At 48.2% G+C, this 14,585-nt stretch overlaps 1 protein-coding gene across 3 annotated transcripts in view; it reads right to left on the bottom strand.

Annotated features, from left to right (window-relative positions):
- The window catches only part of Pxn (paxillin), a 54,201-nt gene extending 52,033 nt beyond the window's left edge, over positions 1-2,168 (bottom strand). For all 3 annotated transcript variants that reach the window (XM_059248861.1, XM_059248859.1, XM_059248860.1), the window contains exon 1: positions 1,986-2,168. In XM_059248861.1, the coding sequence (XP_059104844.1) occupies positions 1,986-1,998 (13 nt within the window). In that variant the 5' untranslated portion in view covers positions 1,999-2,168. The remainder of the gene's footprint in view (positions 1-1,985) is intronic.
- Between the last annotated feature and the right edge of the window lie 12,417 nt (positions 2,169-14,585).

Below are 14,585 nucleotides of genomic sequence, written 5' to 3'. Positions count from 1 at the left end.
CAAGAGTGGAACAGGGACCGGGCTCGGAGGTGTTTCTTGGCTCTGCAGCCTCGGGTCAGAGAGTCAGCTTCTCTTGGTCTCTGCTTTCTCAATTTGGTAAAAGGAGGTAGTGGTGCTGGCAGTGGCCTCGGGGGTGCTCTTACAGGGTGACGGTTGTGAGGATGGGGCGAATCCAGGCATGGGTAAGCACTCCATAAACGGCACATTTCGATTCCGACAATTCCCGTCTGCCAGACACTCTCTTTCCTTTCAAAGACAATCCAGTGTTCTGGCCCTAAATGGGAGGCCGTCAGAAGATGGGAATTCCGGACTCTGCAAACTCTACAAAGACTTTCTCAGTCCTGCGAACAGCAGAGGGACTGTCCAGAACCAACAGAGCCCTCACCAGCGTGTGAGACGCTGTGACTCGGCTCCGGCTCCCCAGTTCCCACAGGGAAAGACCAGTGAGACTTTCAGGTACCTGATCAAAAGCGCATCGCCCCGGCCAGCCTCCTTTCAGCTTTGGTATTTTTATGTGGAAAAAACAAAAATTAAAAATACCTGCCTGGAAGCTATGCCAGCCTTGAGTGCAATGGGAATGTGGATGCCAAGCCTGACCCAAAGGCATAACTATGCTTGGCAATGATCCCACTCTGCGAAACAAACAGGACCCAACACCATCCCCAGCTCCGAGATGTTTCAAGGGCTTCCTGAACCCACAAGGCAACTGCAGGGAGGCAGTGAAGTCCAGTGCCTACAAAATAATCCATCTTAACTTGGAGCCCTGTTAAGGGCTGCTTGAGAGAGGCCCCTCAGTCTTATCTAGTGAATCTGCTCCCCAGAGCCAGGGACGCTCGATGGCACCAGTGGTCACACAAACCACCCACAGTCCAGAGGGAGAAGACAAGGCTCCTACAGAGCAGGGAACTCCCTCCACACATACCTCCTTAACTAACTGAGGGCCCTAGGAGAGGGAAAGACAGGGGATCCTTCACTCTGGGATGCACAGGGCTCAGGGCATCCCTAGATCTCTTGCATCAATCCCCACGGGCTTAGAATCAACTTCCAGGAGAATCTTTCTTTCCTCTGTCCTAACACCAGACAAGCGTGGACTGAAAAGAACTGCCTCCAGGCTCCAATAACATGAGGACAGTGAAACTCTGTTCTGGGCATCCTGTCCTCCTTACCCGGGAGGCTTCCAGCAGGCCCGACGCTGGGGGTGGGGGACCTTGCCAGCTAGGACACGTTCAGAGATAGCCATACCCTGCGGCCCATTCCTCTGGCATTTCATCAGGGTCTGGGAATGGTGGGTGAGAGGCGGGAGTCATAACCCACCCACCCCTCCAACTTGCCTTTCTAAGTTTAGACTTGAAGGGCAAGGAAGGGCTGGTCTGGGAATGAAAGGCTGGTCCACACTGGTCACTAATACAGTCCTTAAAACGGGGTGACTACACTTGCGGTGGGTGGTGGTGGTGGTGGGGTCTATGCAGTAGCCTGGGACATTCGAATGGGGGGGTGTGGTCCTTCCTCACAAGCTTTTCTGTAGCTTGTGATGTGACACGGGGTGGGCACTGGAAAGGGGCTACAGCCCTGGCACGAGGAGAGGAGAGGGGGTTGCCTGTCTGCAAAGTGGGAGGTGGCCTGGAGGGAACAGCAGCGGGTCACAGAGAGAGAGAGAGGGGAACAGCCTCCGAGATCGAGTCCCGCAGGCAGCCGCTCGGAGGTGGGGGTGGGGAAGCGAAGTGAGGGGTCCCGCAGCCGAGGAGGAAGGAGGTCTGCCCCGGGGAGCGAGGCGCCGTCCCCCACCCCGTGGCGGACCGGGCGGGTCCTTAAACCCAGTGTGGGGTCGGGGGGGTCCTCAGGCGACGCAGCGAAGAGCCCGGCTCGCACAGCCCCGGGCCGCAGGCACCGCAGCCCCGCCGGGCGCCAGGGTGGGATCGGAAACCCCAGCGCCGGCTCGCGGCCGCCGGGCCCCGGCCGCTCCGCCCTCCGCCTCCCGCACTCACCGAGATCGTCCATGGCCGGTCCGCAGACGCCGGGCCCCGGCTCGCTGTCGCCCTCGCTGACCGTCCCGGGGCCGCTCCTCGCCGCCCCGCAACTTTTCCGTCTCCAGCCTCGGCCCGGAACGGAACCCGCTGCCGCGCCGCCGCCGCCGCCGCCGCCACTGCCGCCGCCGCCACCGCCACTGCTGCCGCCGCTGCCGCCGCCGCCGCCAGGCGCGCGCCCGCGGCAGGCTGGCCACGCCCCCGCGCGCACGCTGGCCACGCCCCCGCCGCCGACCCCGAGCACGCCCAGTCCCGCGGGGGTGGGGTGGGGGGGAGTGGCCGATGGGCGTGGCGGTGGCGCCCCCTGGCGGCTGAGTGGGCTGGAGGCGTCTCCACGCCATGAATCGACCCACCGACCTCCAGACCGACCTACAGACGTGTCAGGGTCACTCGGTGAGAACCGGATTTGTCCACCTGTGCATTTATTTGAGTCCCAGGAGGTCACCTCCCAGGAGGATGAAATCGGCCAGGCCTGGAGCCCTGGGACGTTCCTTGGGTTGCCCTCGGTACTGATGGCAGGCAGTGCGGGTCACAGCAGGGCAGTGACCCAGATGCCGTTTTTTTTTCTGAGACAGGGTCTCTTTGTAGCTCCAGCCGTCCTGGAACTTGTGACCTTTGTGCCCTGGTCTCCTGACTGCTGGGATTAGAGGTGTCCGCAACAAATTCTGGCTCCAGATCCAGTACCTTGGAGGTTATGAAAACCTTAAGTTTTACCTCGTTTTCCCCCTTAACCCTTCCTAGAGACTGCCAAAATTCTGCATAGAGCAGAGATACCCCACATTACAGTAAAGTGAAAACTACCAGAAAACCATCCCCAGAGCCTGGCACAGTTGCCTAGGGGGCTGGTCCCCTACACTTAGAAACTGTGAGATAAAAACTAGACTTGAGTCTGGCATGGTAGTTCAACCCTGTAATCTCAGCTAGACAGAAGACTGAGGCAGGATCACAAGTTCAAGGTCAGCCTGGACTACAGAGAGAGTTCAAGAACAACCTAGGCAATTTATGGAGACCTGTCTCCATTTTAAAACAACTTTTTAAAACACACACACACACACACACACACACACACACACACACACACACACACTAAGTGTGGTGACACAGGCTATCATCCCAAATTTAGTAGGTAGAGGCAGGCTGACCAGGAGTTCAAGGCCATCCTTAGCACCACCATCAGTTTAGTTCAAGACCAGCCTGGGCTGCATAAGAACCGGTCTCAGAATACAAATAAATAAAGAAATAAAGCAAGCCAGACACAAGAAATAAAGCAAGCTAGACTTTAATCCCAGCCCTTGGGAGATAGGCACAGGAGGGTAAGGGATTCAAGGGCATTGTGGTGATTTGAATGGAAATAGCCCCCGTAGGCCCATAGGGAGTGGCACTATTAGGAGGTGTGGCTTGTTGAAGGAAGTGTGTCACTGGAGGGTGGGTCTTGAGGTTTCAGAAGCTCAAGCCAGGCCAGGGTATCACTGTCACTTCCTGCTGCCTGCAGATAGGATCCAGATGTAGACTTCTCAGCTACCTCTCCAGAACCATGTCTGCCTGCATGCTGCCATGCTTCCCTCCATGAGGATAATGGACTAGAGCTCAGAACTATGAGCCAGCCCCAGTTAAATGTTTCCTTTATAAGAATTGCCCTAGAACTGGCCAATGGTAGTGCATACCTTTAGTCCCAGCACTCTGGGAGGCAGAGGCAGGTGGATCTCTGAATTTAAGGCCATCCTGGTCTACTAAGCCAGTTCCAGGACAGCCAGGGTACAAAGAGACACCCTGCCTCAGAAAAAAAGAAAGAGTTGCCGTGATCATGGTGTTTCTTCACAGCAATAGTAACTCTAACTAAGACAGCCATCCTTGGTTACATACTGAATATGAGGCTAGCCTGGGCTATACAAGAATCCATCTAAAATAACTAATAAATAAAAATTTGAACTCTTCACCAGGCAATGGGCACACACCTTTAATCCCAGCACCGGGGAGGTAGAGGCAGGTGGATCCCTGTGAGTTCAAGGTCAGCCTGGTCTACATAGCGAGTTCCAGGACAGCCAGAGCTACATAATACAGAGATCCTGTCTCAAAACTGCAAAACCAAAAGAAAAAAAATTTTTTTAAATCTCAGTAACAAGGCACTATCTAGAAGGCCTGAAGCCCTAGGTTTAATCTACAATATCCCCACCTCTAAAAAAAAGAAAGAAAGAAAGAAAGAAAGAAAGAAAGAAAGAAAGAAAGAAAGAAAGAAAGAAGGATTGAGTGATGTGGTGGTTTGAAAAAGAATGGCCCCCATAGTCTCAGATATTTGAATACTTGGTCCCCAGCTGGTGGAACTATTTGGGAAGGATTGGGAGGTGTGGCCTTGTTGGAGGAGGTGTGTTATTGGGGAACAAGTTTAAGGTTTCAAAAAGCCCACGCTGCCATTCCCACTCTCTGTCTGCTTCCTATTTGTGGATCAGAGATCAAAACCTAAGCTCTCAGTTATGGCTCCAACACCATGCCTACCTGCCTGCTGCCCACCTTGATGATCACGGACACACCCTCCGAAACTGTAACCTTCCAATAAACTGGTCTATAAATTACCTTGTTCATGGGGTTTTGCCACAGCAGTTGAAAAGTAACTAAGACAAGTGATAAAAATAATTCATAAGTCATTTGCTAAGTGTCTGGATACACACATACTGGAGCTATCATCTAAGTTACCATGAGGTAGTTGTTAGGGTGATGGCAGTCCGCCAATTGTATATAAAGACTCCTGCACACACAACTTCACCTTCCCATGTTTCTCTGGGCCCAAGGTGCCAGGTCTTCTGTGCCAGGCTAGGTTCTCCAAGAAGATGTAGAGATCAAATTAGGGGTGATGCCTATGAAAGACAAGAGAGAATAAATAGGATTGGGCAAATAGAAACTCAGAACCCACAAACACAGGGCAACCCAGCAGAGAGCCTGGGAACCGAATGCTAAGAGTACTCCTTAGCAGAAGTCCAGGCTGTGAACTGCCCATGGTGAGAATCCCCTACACTAGAATCCCATACAATACCGCTGAGCCACATCCCAGATCGCCAGGGAGCACTGGAGACTTGACACTATCTACTAGAAACAGAATGGAAGCCACAGTGGGGGGAGGAGGGGTGGGGGTGGTGGTGGTGGTGGTGGTGGTAGTGGTGGTGGTGGTGGTGGTGGTGGTGGTGGTGGTGGTGGTGGTGGCAGCGGTGGTAGTATACAAGACTTTAACCCCAGCACTCAAGAGGCAGAGGCAAGTCCAATTTTGCTGCTCATATATTCATGACTTTCCACTGGATCAGAATACTCTTTGTTGTTATTGTTGTTGTTTTCTGAGACAGAATTTCAGTTTCTCTATGTAGTTCTGGCTGTCCTGGAACTCACTCTGTAGACCAGGCTGGCCTTAAACTCTCAGAGATCCACCTGCCTCTGTCTCCCAAGTACTGGGATTAAAGGCATGCACCACCACCGCCCAGCTGCTGAACACTGTCTTTAAAGAACTGAAATTAAAAATCTGGGCAGAGTGGTGCTTGCCCATAATTCCAGCACAGGAGATTGAGGCAGAGGGATCAGTACAAACATGTGTTGCCTAATCTGTCTACAGAGTGAGTTCTGGGGTAGCCAGAACTACACAGTCAGACCTTGTCTCCGAGAAAATGGGTGTATGGATGACATTTGTTAAACATCCATTTATCATCGATATGCTAAATGATTCTAGGAAGAAAGAGAGAATTAAGGGAAAAAACAATTTGGAAGAGTAAACTCCCAGAGCTTACTTACAATACAGATGCACAATCGTTACTCATTGTAGGAAAAACATTTCAACAGCACAGATAAGGGGGCTAGAGACACAGGGTTCAGTGGTTAAGAGCACTGGCTGCTCTTCCAGAGGTCCTGGGTTTGAGTCCCAGCACCCACATGGCTGTTGATACCTGTCTGTGATCACAGCTCCAGGGAATCTGGCACCTTCTTCTGGCCTCTGTGGGCACCACATGCATGTGGCACACAGCCATACATGCAGGCAAAACATGCATACATAAATAAAAATAAATCTTTTTTTTTCCTTTGTATCTGTTTATTGTTGTTTTTGAGACAAGGTTCTCTGTGTAGTCCTGGCTGTCCTAGAACTCACTCTGTAGACCAGGCTGGCCTCTAAATCGGAGCTCCACCTGCCTCTGCTTCCTGAGTGCTGGGATTAAAGGCCTGAGCCACCACTGCCTGGTATAAAATAAATCTTTTTAAAAAAAAAAAAACAGATAAACTAAGAGATTAAATTAAAAATTTCTGTAATCCAACAAAGTGATGAGTAGGCTTTTTTGTTATTGTCTTAGTTTGGAATTGTTTTATTTTGTTTTGGGTGTCATGTATCCCAGGTTGGCCTTAAACTAGATATATAGCCAAGGATGGCCTTGGGCTTCTGATCCTCAGGAGTGCTAGGATTTCAGATGTGCTCCACCATGCCTGTTTTTGTGCGGTGCTGGGGACTGAACCCAGAGTTCCATAAACGCTAGGCACTATAATGACTGAGCCACACACACACACACACACACACCCAATTCCAGTTGTATATGCGTTTAGATCAGTGGTTCTCAATCTGTGGGTCGTGACCCCTCTGGGGGTAACCCTTCCAGAGGGGTCACCTAAGACCATTGGAAAACACAGATATTTACATTACGATTCATAGCAGGGGCAAAATTACAGTTATGAAGTAGCAACAAAAATAATGTTACGGTTGGGGTTCACCACAGCACGAGGAACTGTGTTAAAGGGTTGCAGCATTAGGGAGGTTGAGAACCACTGCTCTAGATGATTCCCTTACGCACATACACACTGCTTGAATTGTGATTTGCGGTGCTTTGAAATCTGCTTTTCTTTCTGCACTCCACACTCTTCTTCTCTTGCCACTCGTCCTAAAGCCTCAGTTTCCTGAGCTCCATAGCAGCGCCCAGTCATACACCTGAGCCAGCATTTATTTAACCAATGCCTTAGTTAAGTGCAATTATCTCCATGCTTTCACCATAATTAGCAAGGCCGAGGGACCTTCCTGGTAGCTAACTGTTGGAGCACATCCCTCATTACTTCCTGAAGATCATCAGTTACGACCAGCGGAAGTGCTGTGTCAGAAGTTTACCTGTAAGGGGCTTGGGTATAGCCTAGCGGTGTAACCTAGCAGCTAGGTAAACGCATGCTTGCCTATAGTGTGCCCAGGAGCCTAAATTCAATCCCCAGCCTGATCTTCAAAGAGATTATGTGGCCCTTCCTTGGGTGAGGGGAGGTGACTTACCTCCAACACTCCGTCTTCAGTTGCCTCCGGATCACAGAGGGGGCCTCACATGTTTCAGGCATACACCCAGAAGTCATCCCTAAGCCCTCCCACTCCACACCTCCCACCTGTACAGAGGAGCCACCATTGCCCCTCCTTCTACCTTCTCTGTTTTTCCCTCTAACCATTCGACCATTATCTTGCCTGGGCAACTAGTTAATTAACCTCTAAATTAAACTGGGCTCTTTTTTTATGATTTTTTTTTTAAAAAAACAGAATTTCACTATGTGTTGTGAGGTATTTGGTTACACTGTGTAAAGATATGTCACTGTGATCAGTTTAATAAAAAGCAGGGAAGGATTTCCAGGCACAGAGGATGCGGGAAGAAAAAGGTGGAGACACACTTTGGGACATAGAGCAAGCAGCACGGGATGGGCGTTACAAAGTAAAGGTAACCAAGCCACATAAAAGAATGTAGATTAAAAGATATTAATTTGGCCGGGCGGTGGTGGCACACGCCTGTAATCCCAGCACTCGGGAGGCAGAGGCAGGCAGATCTCATGAGTTCAAGGCCAGCCTGGTCTTCAAATCCAGTTCCAAGATAGCCAAGGCTACACAGAGAAACCCTGTCTCAGAAATAAAATATAACACTGGGGGCTAGATTACATAAGGTTAAAGGTAGTTTTGCAGAGGACCCAAGTTCAGTTTCCAACACCCACTTGAACATAACTGCTTGTAATTCCAATTCCAGGGAGATCTGATGCCTCTGGTCTCTCAAGGCACTAGAAAACATTGCTCGTACCCACACACAGATACACATACATACACATAATTCAAAATACTAAAAATAACTGAGCACGGTGGCACTCAGGAGGCAGAGGTAGGTGGGTCTTTGGGTTTGAGGCCAACCTGGTCTACAGAGTAAGTTCCAGGACAGCCAAGGCTACACAGAGAAACCCTGTCTTGAAAACAAAAAACAAAAATAAAAATAAATAAATAAATACATCTTTAAGCCATGTGCTGTGTGGAAGGCCTTTAATCCGAGCACATGGGAGGCAGAGGCAGGCAGATCTCTTGAGTTCAAGGCCAGTCCAGTATATACAGAGAGGTTAGGGTTAGGGTTAGCCAGGGCCACATAGTTGTAACTAGTCTTTCTCTGTCTCCATAGCCAGCTCCCAAATTATTATTAATAATTATTATTATAATACTATTAATTATAAAAGCTTGGCTAATAGCTTAGGCTTGTTTCTAACTAGGTCTTATAACTTAAATTAATATCTTTTTTGTTTTGTTTTGTTTTGTTTTGTTTTGTTTTTTGAGACAGGGTTTCTCTGTAGCTTTGGAGCCTGTCCTGGACTAGCTCTGTAGTTTCTGTGTGTGTGCCACCATCACTCAGCTCCAATGTTACCTTTTTTTTTTTTGGGGGGGGGGGATTTTTTGAGACAGGGTTTCTCTGTGTAGCTTTGCACCTTTCCTGGATCTCACTCTGTAGACCAAGCTGGCCTCAAACTCACAAAGATCCGCCTGCCTCTGCCTCCCGAGTGCTGGGATTAAAGGCGTGTGCCACCACCGCCCGGCCAATGTTACCTTTTTAAAAGCTGCTTTATTGAGGTATACTTTGCACCTGATGAAATACAGTAATTTGTGCAGTAATAATGCACGAATACAGTACGTGCAGTAATAATGATGCAGAAGGAATTGGAGGACAGCATCAGCTGTAAAGTGAGACCCTGTCTCAAAACAAAGAATCAGTAATTCTAAGTGGACTAGCCTCAGTGAGATGGATAGTTCTGAGTAATCAACATCTCAGTTGAAACCTAGAATATTTTGTTTCTCCCTGGTGCCCCTTTGCAGTCAACTTCTTCCATTCTTGGCCCCATATAATCATTGGCTTGTTTTCTGTCATTACAGACTAGTTTGAACATTTTAGTTTTGATTTTTGTTTTGTCTTTTTTTTTTGAAACAAGACTTCTTTGTGTAGCTTTGGAACCTTTCCTGGAACTCACTCTGTAGCTCAGGCTGGACTCGAACTCACAGAGATCCGCCAGGTTCTGCCTGGATCTCCCTAGTGCTGGGATTAAAGGCGTGCGCCACCGCGGCTTGGCGACCTTGAACTCTTTTTTTTTTTTTTTTTTTTTTTAAAGTTTATTTATTATGTATACAGTGCTCTGCCTGCATGTATCCCTACATGCCAGAAGAGGGCACCAGATCTCACTATAGATGGTTGTGAGCCACCATGTGGTTGCTGGGAATTGAACTCAGGACCTTTGGAAGAGCAACCAGTGCTCTTAACCTCTGAGCCATCTCTCCAGCCCCGACCTTGAACTCTTGATTCTCCTGTCTCTCCATCTCTTCAATTTACCACCATGTCCACTTGGCATTTTCTTTTCTTTTTTCAGGGAGAGGGTACTCTTTTTTAGGGGGCACAGGGGAGGTCTGCCTTCTTTGGCATAGCATGTTTGTGAGCTTCGTCTACATAGGCGTCTTCATCTACAATAGGTATCAGTAATTCACTCAGTTTTAACTGCTCAGTAGTACTCCGTTGTATGGATGTACCGGAACCAATTTCTGCTTTATACTGTTGATGAACATTGAGGTTGTTTTTCTAGTTTGGTCTGTTAGGAATAAGTTTACTATGATGTTTGGAAGTCTTCATGTGGACATCTGGTTTCATTTCTCTTGGATTGATGCCTAAGAGTGGAACAACAGGGGCTGAGAGATGGCTCAGAGGTTAAGAGCACAGGCTGCTCCTCCAGAGGTCCTGAGTTCAATTCCCAGCAACCACATGGTGGCTCACAACTGTCTGTAACTCCAGTTCCAGTGAATCTGACACCTTCTTCTCACCTCTACAGACACCAGACACACACGTATTGGTGTACATATATACATGTAAACAAAACACTCATACACATTGAATAAATAAATCTTTTTTGTTTTGTTTTGTTTTGTTTTTCGAGACAGGGTTTCTCTGTGTAGCTTTGTGCCTTTCCTGGATCTCACTCTGTAGCCCAGGCTGGCCTCAAACTCACAAAGATCTGCCTGGCTCTGCCTCCCAAGTTTTGGGATTAAAGGCGTGCGCCACCACTGCCTGGCAATAAATAAATCTTTAAAAAAAAAGAGCGGAACAACCAGCTTACAATGTAATGTTTAAAAATACAAATTAGGACTGGTCAGCTCGGGATAAATCCCAAACTCTTCACAAGGCTTCCCCCTGCATCTGGTCCTTATCCGGTCCTCCCTGGCTCATCATGCCGGAGCCAAACGGGCTTCATCCTGTTTGATGTCTCAAACACAGCAAGCGACTTCTCTTTCCCCCTTGCATCACACCTCAAATCCCTTTCTTCAGCTTGTTTCCTACAGTTGTGTAACAAGTTACCACACACTTAGCAGTTTACAGTCATAGGATTCACGACCACAGTTTCCTCTGCTCAGGAGCGCGGCACACTGCGCAGCAATGACCCCTGCCGAGTGTCACAACCGGCTGACTGACCGCATCCCCATCAGGAGACTCCCAGGGTCTCTTGAAGGTTTCAGAAACTTTACTGTACGGTTGCTTTGCTCTGTTGCTCTGAGTACATCCTAGGAGGAGCCTATTATAGAGGACATTATTTAGGGCTGGAAAGATGGCTTAGCGGTTAAGAGCACTGACTGCACAACTGTCTATAACTTCAAGATCTGACACCCTCACACAGAGATACACGCACACAAAACACCAATGCACATAAAATAAAAATAAATTATTTTTTTTAAAAAAAGGGGGCACTGCTGGCCTCTGAAGCCTTCAGGCATGGACTGACCAAGAGCCAAAGCAATGTCTTCAGTCTTCATGCCCTCATGATACTGCCCCACCAGACAGCGGAATTCTTCGATGGGGTAACCCTACATATTAGTCTAACATGACCACAGTTCCAGGTTTTTGATCTTTTCTTGTTTTATTTTTTTGTGGCGTTGAGTTTAGGTTATCATGCATGATAGGAATGAGCTCTATGGCTGTATCGTATTGCTCAGCCCAGGCAACTAGCTCTAACTTAGGGCCTTCAAAGCCTTGAGACTCTTTCTGGAATGTTCCTTACAGATCATGCATGGCTGCTCATGTCATGTTATCTCATCCTAGATATTTTATTTCTAAATTCTTATTGCGTGCGTGCATGCATGCGTGCGTGTGTGCATGCGGCATGTGTGTGTGTGTGTGTATGTGTGTGTGTGTGTGTGTGTGTGTGTGTGTGTGTTGTTTTTCAAGACAGGGTTTCTCTATGTAGCCCTGGCTGTCCTGAAACTCACTCTGTAAACCAGGCTGGTCTTGAACTCACTGAGATCCACCTGCCTCTGCCTCCTGAGTGCTGAAACTAAAGGCCTAAAGGTATGTGCCACCACACCAGGTTTATTTCTAGATTCTTGTCTGTGTTTATTAGACATTATCTTCTTATCCTGGTTTATTTACTTTCATCATCTGACATTATGTCCTGGATTTATTTACCTGTTTATTTGGTTTTTAAAATTATTTATTTATTTATTTGATTTTTAGAGACTAGGTTTCTCTGCATAGCTCTGGCTGTCCCAGAACTCACAGAAATCTGCCTCCCTCTGCCTCCTGAGTGCTGGAATTAAAGGCATTTGCTACCATCACCCGGCTTTAGTTACTTGTTTATTAATCATATATCTCTCTCCCTCCTTAAGATGCTACAAGAGCCAGGCAGTGGTGGCACACGCCTTTAATCCCAGCACTCAGAGGCAGGCAGATCTCTGTGAGTTCGAGGCCAGCCTGCTCTACAGAGCGAGTTCCGGGACAGGCACCAAAACTACACAGAGAAACCCTGTCTCAAAAAACAAAGGTAAAGGCACTTGCCACCAAGCCTCACAACACAAGTTCAGTCCCCAGAAACTCCATGTGGAAGGAGGGAATTGATTTCCATAAGTTGTCCTCTGACCTCCACAGGAATGCTGTGGCGTGCGTGCCCACACGCACATACAAACACAGTAAGGAAATCGGTGTTAAAGTCGGCGAAGGCTGGAGTGTGCTGCTCCAGACATTAAGAGCGCTGGCTACTTACTGTTCCACAGGACCCTGGCTTGTTTAGCAGTAGCCACACGGCTGCTCATGATTCCAGTTCCTGGGGATCTAGCTCCCTCTTCTGGTCTCCTTGGTCACTGCACACATGTGATACACAGACTTACCTGCAAGCAAAACACCCCAAGACTTATGCCGTGGTGCATGCCTTTAATCCTAGCACTCTGGAAACAGAGACAGGCAAGGCCAGCTTGGTCTACAGAGTGAGTTCCAGGACAGCCAGGATTGTTACACAGAGAAACCCTGTCTCGACAAACCAAAATTAAATAAATTAAATATAAATATAAATATTTGAATGTATTATTTTTTTTTTAAAGAACGGGCACTTGTCTGCTGCTTGCCCACCAAGTGTGTTCAGTAACACGGTTCGAAGGAGGCTGAGAACAGGCACATGCCAGAGACACCACCATTGCTACATTCATAGGCCCTCCAGTGTTGTTTGTGATTTTTCTAATGACTTCTTACTTATCTTTATTTTATGTGCCTTGGTGTTTTGCCTGCCTGTGTGTGAGGGTGTCGGATCCCCTAGAACTGGAGTACAGACAGTTGTGAGCTGCTATGTGGGTGCTGGGAATTGAACCCAGGTCTTCTGGAAAAACAGCCAGTGCTCTTAACCTCTGAGTCACCTCTCCAGCCTTATTCAGGACTCTTTTTAAGAGCTAAGGATGGGCCAGGTGGTGGTGGTGGCTGTGGCGGCGGCGGCGGCGGCGGCGGCGGCGCACACCTTCCATCTCAGCTCTTGGAAGGCAGAGGCAGGCAGATCCCTGTAAGTACAAGGTCAGCCTGGTCTACAAAGCAAGTTCCACGACAGCCAGGGCTACACAGAGAAACCCTGTCTTGAAAAACAACACAAAACCCACCAACCAAACAAACAAAAAGCTAAGGATGATGGGGCTGGAGAGATGGCTCAGAGGTTAAGAGCACCGGCTGCACTTCCACAGGTTCTGAGTTTGATTCCCAGTAACCACATGGTGGCTCACAATCATCTGTAATGAGATCTGGTGCCCTCTTCTGGCATTCGAGGATACAGGCAGGCAGAACATTGTATACATAAAAACAAATAAACAAAAAAAGAGCTAAGGATGAGTGGGACATAGTGGTGGCGCATGCCCAGCACCCTGGAGGCAGAGGTAGGTGGATCTCTGTGAGTTCGAGGCCAGCCTGGTCTACAGAGTGAGTTCCAGGACAGGCGCCAAAGCTACACAGAGAAACTCTGTCTTGAAAAATAAGAAAAAAAAATAAAATAAAATAAAAGAAAGAAAAAGAAATGTAGCATGCTCCAAGCCCACAAAATTGGCACAGTACAGGGACAAGGACTCTGTCTTCCCATTGAAAGCTGGGCTATGACACAGAGTGGACAGATTGAGACCATTTTGCTCAAAAAGCTGAAACCAAGGGCTGGAGAGATGGCTCAGTGGTTAAGAGCACTGGATGCTCAGAGGATCATGAGTTCAGTTCCCAGCAACCACACCTACCATTAACTCCAGTTCCAGGGGATCTGACACCCTCACACAGGCATACATGCAGGCAAAACACCAATGTGCATAAAATAAAAATAAATTATGTATATGTATTTGTGTGCTGTATATACACATACACACACACACACACACACACACACACACACACACACACACGCACGCACATATCTGAAACTATAAAGGAGACTGAAAGGCGGTGGTGGCCACGCCTTTAATCAGTTACAAGCACTGGGGCTGAGAGAAGGCTCAGTGGTTCAGAGCGCTGACTGTCCATTCCCAACAACAACGGTAGTTCACAGCTGTCTGTAAATCCCATTCCAAAGAATCAGGCACACTCTTTTGGACTCTGCAGGCCCTGAGCATGCCAAGGTGCATACACATGCATGCAGGTAAAACATTAAAACATTCATACCATAAAATAAATGAGAGACATTTGAGCTTTTTTTTTGGTTTGTTTGTTTTTTGAGACAGGGTTTCTCTGCGAAACAGTCCTGGCTGTTCTAGATCTCACTCTGTAGACCAGGCTGGCTTCAAACTCACAGAGATTCACCTGCCTCTGCCTCCCGAGTGCATGCACCACCACCAACCAGGCACATTTTAAATTGGGGTGTGATAAGAGAAAGGGCCAAGGGACTGGAGAGATGCCTCCATGGTTCTAAAAGACTGGGGTTCAATTCCCAGCACCCACATGGCGGCTCACAACTATTTGTAACTTCAGCTCCAGGGCATCTGATACCCTCACATATACATACAGACAG

Source organism: Peromyscus eremicus, chromosome 23 (genome assembly GCF_949786415.1).
Source record: "Peromyscus eremicus chromosome 23, PerEre_H2_v1, whole genome shotgun sequence".
Taxonomy (NCBI): Eukaryota; Metazoa; Chordata; class Mammalia; order Rodentia; family Cricetidae; genus Peromyscus; species Peromyscus eremicus.
This window is presented reverse-complemented; position numbering and strand designations above follow the sequence as displayed.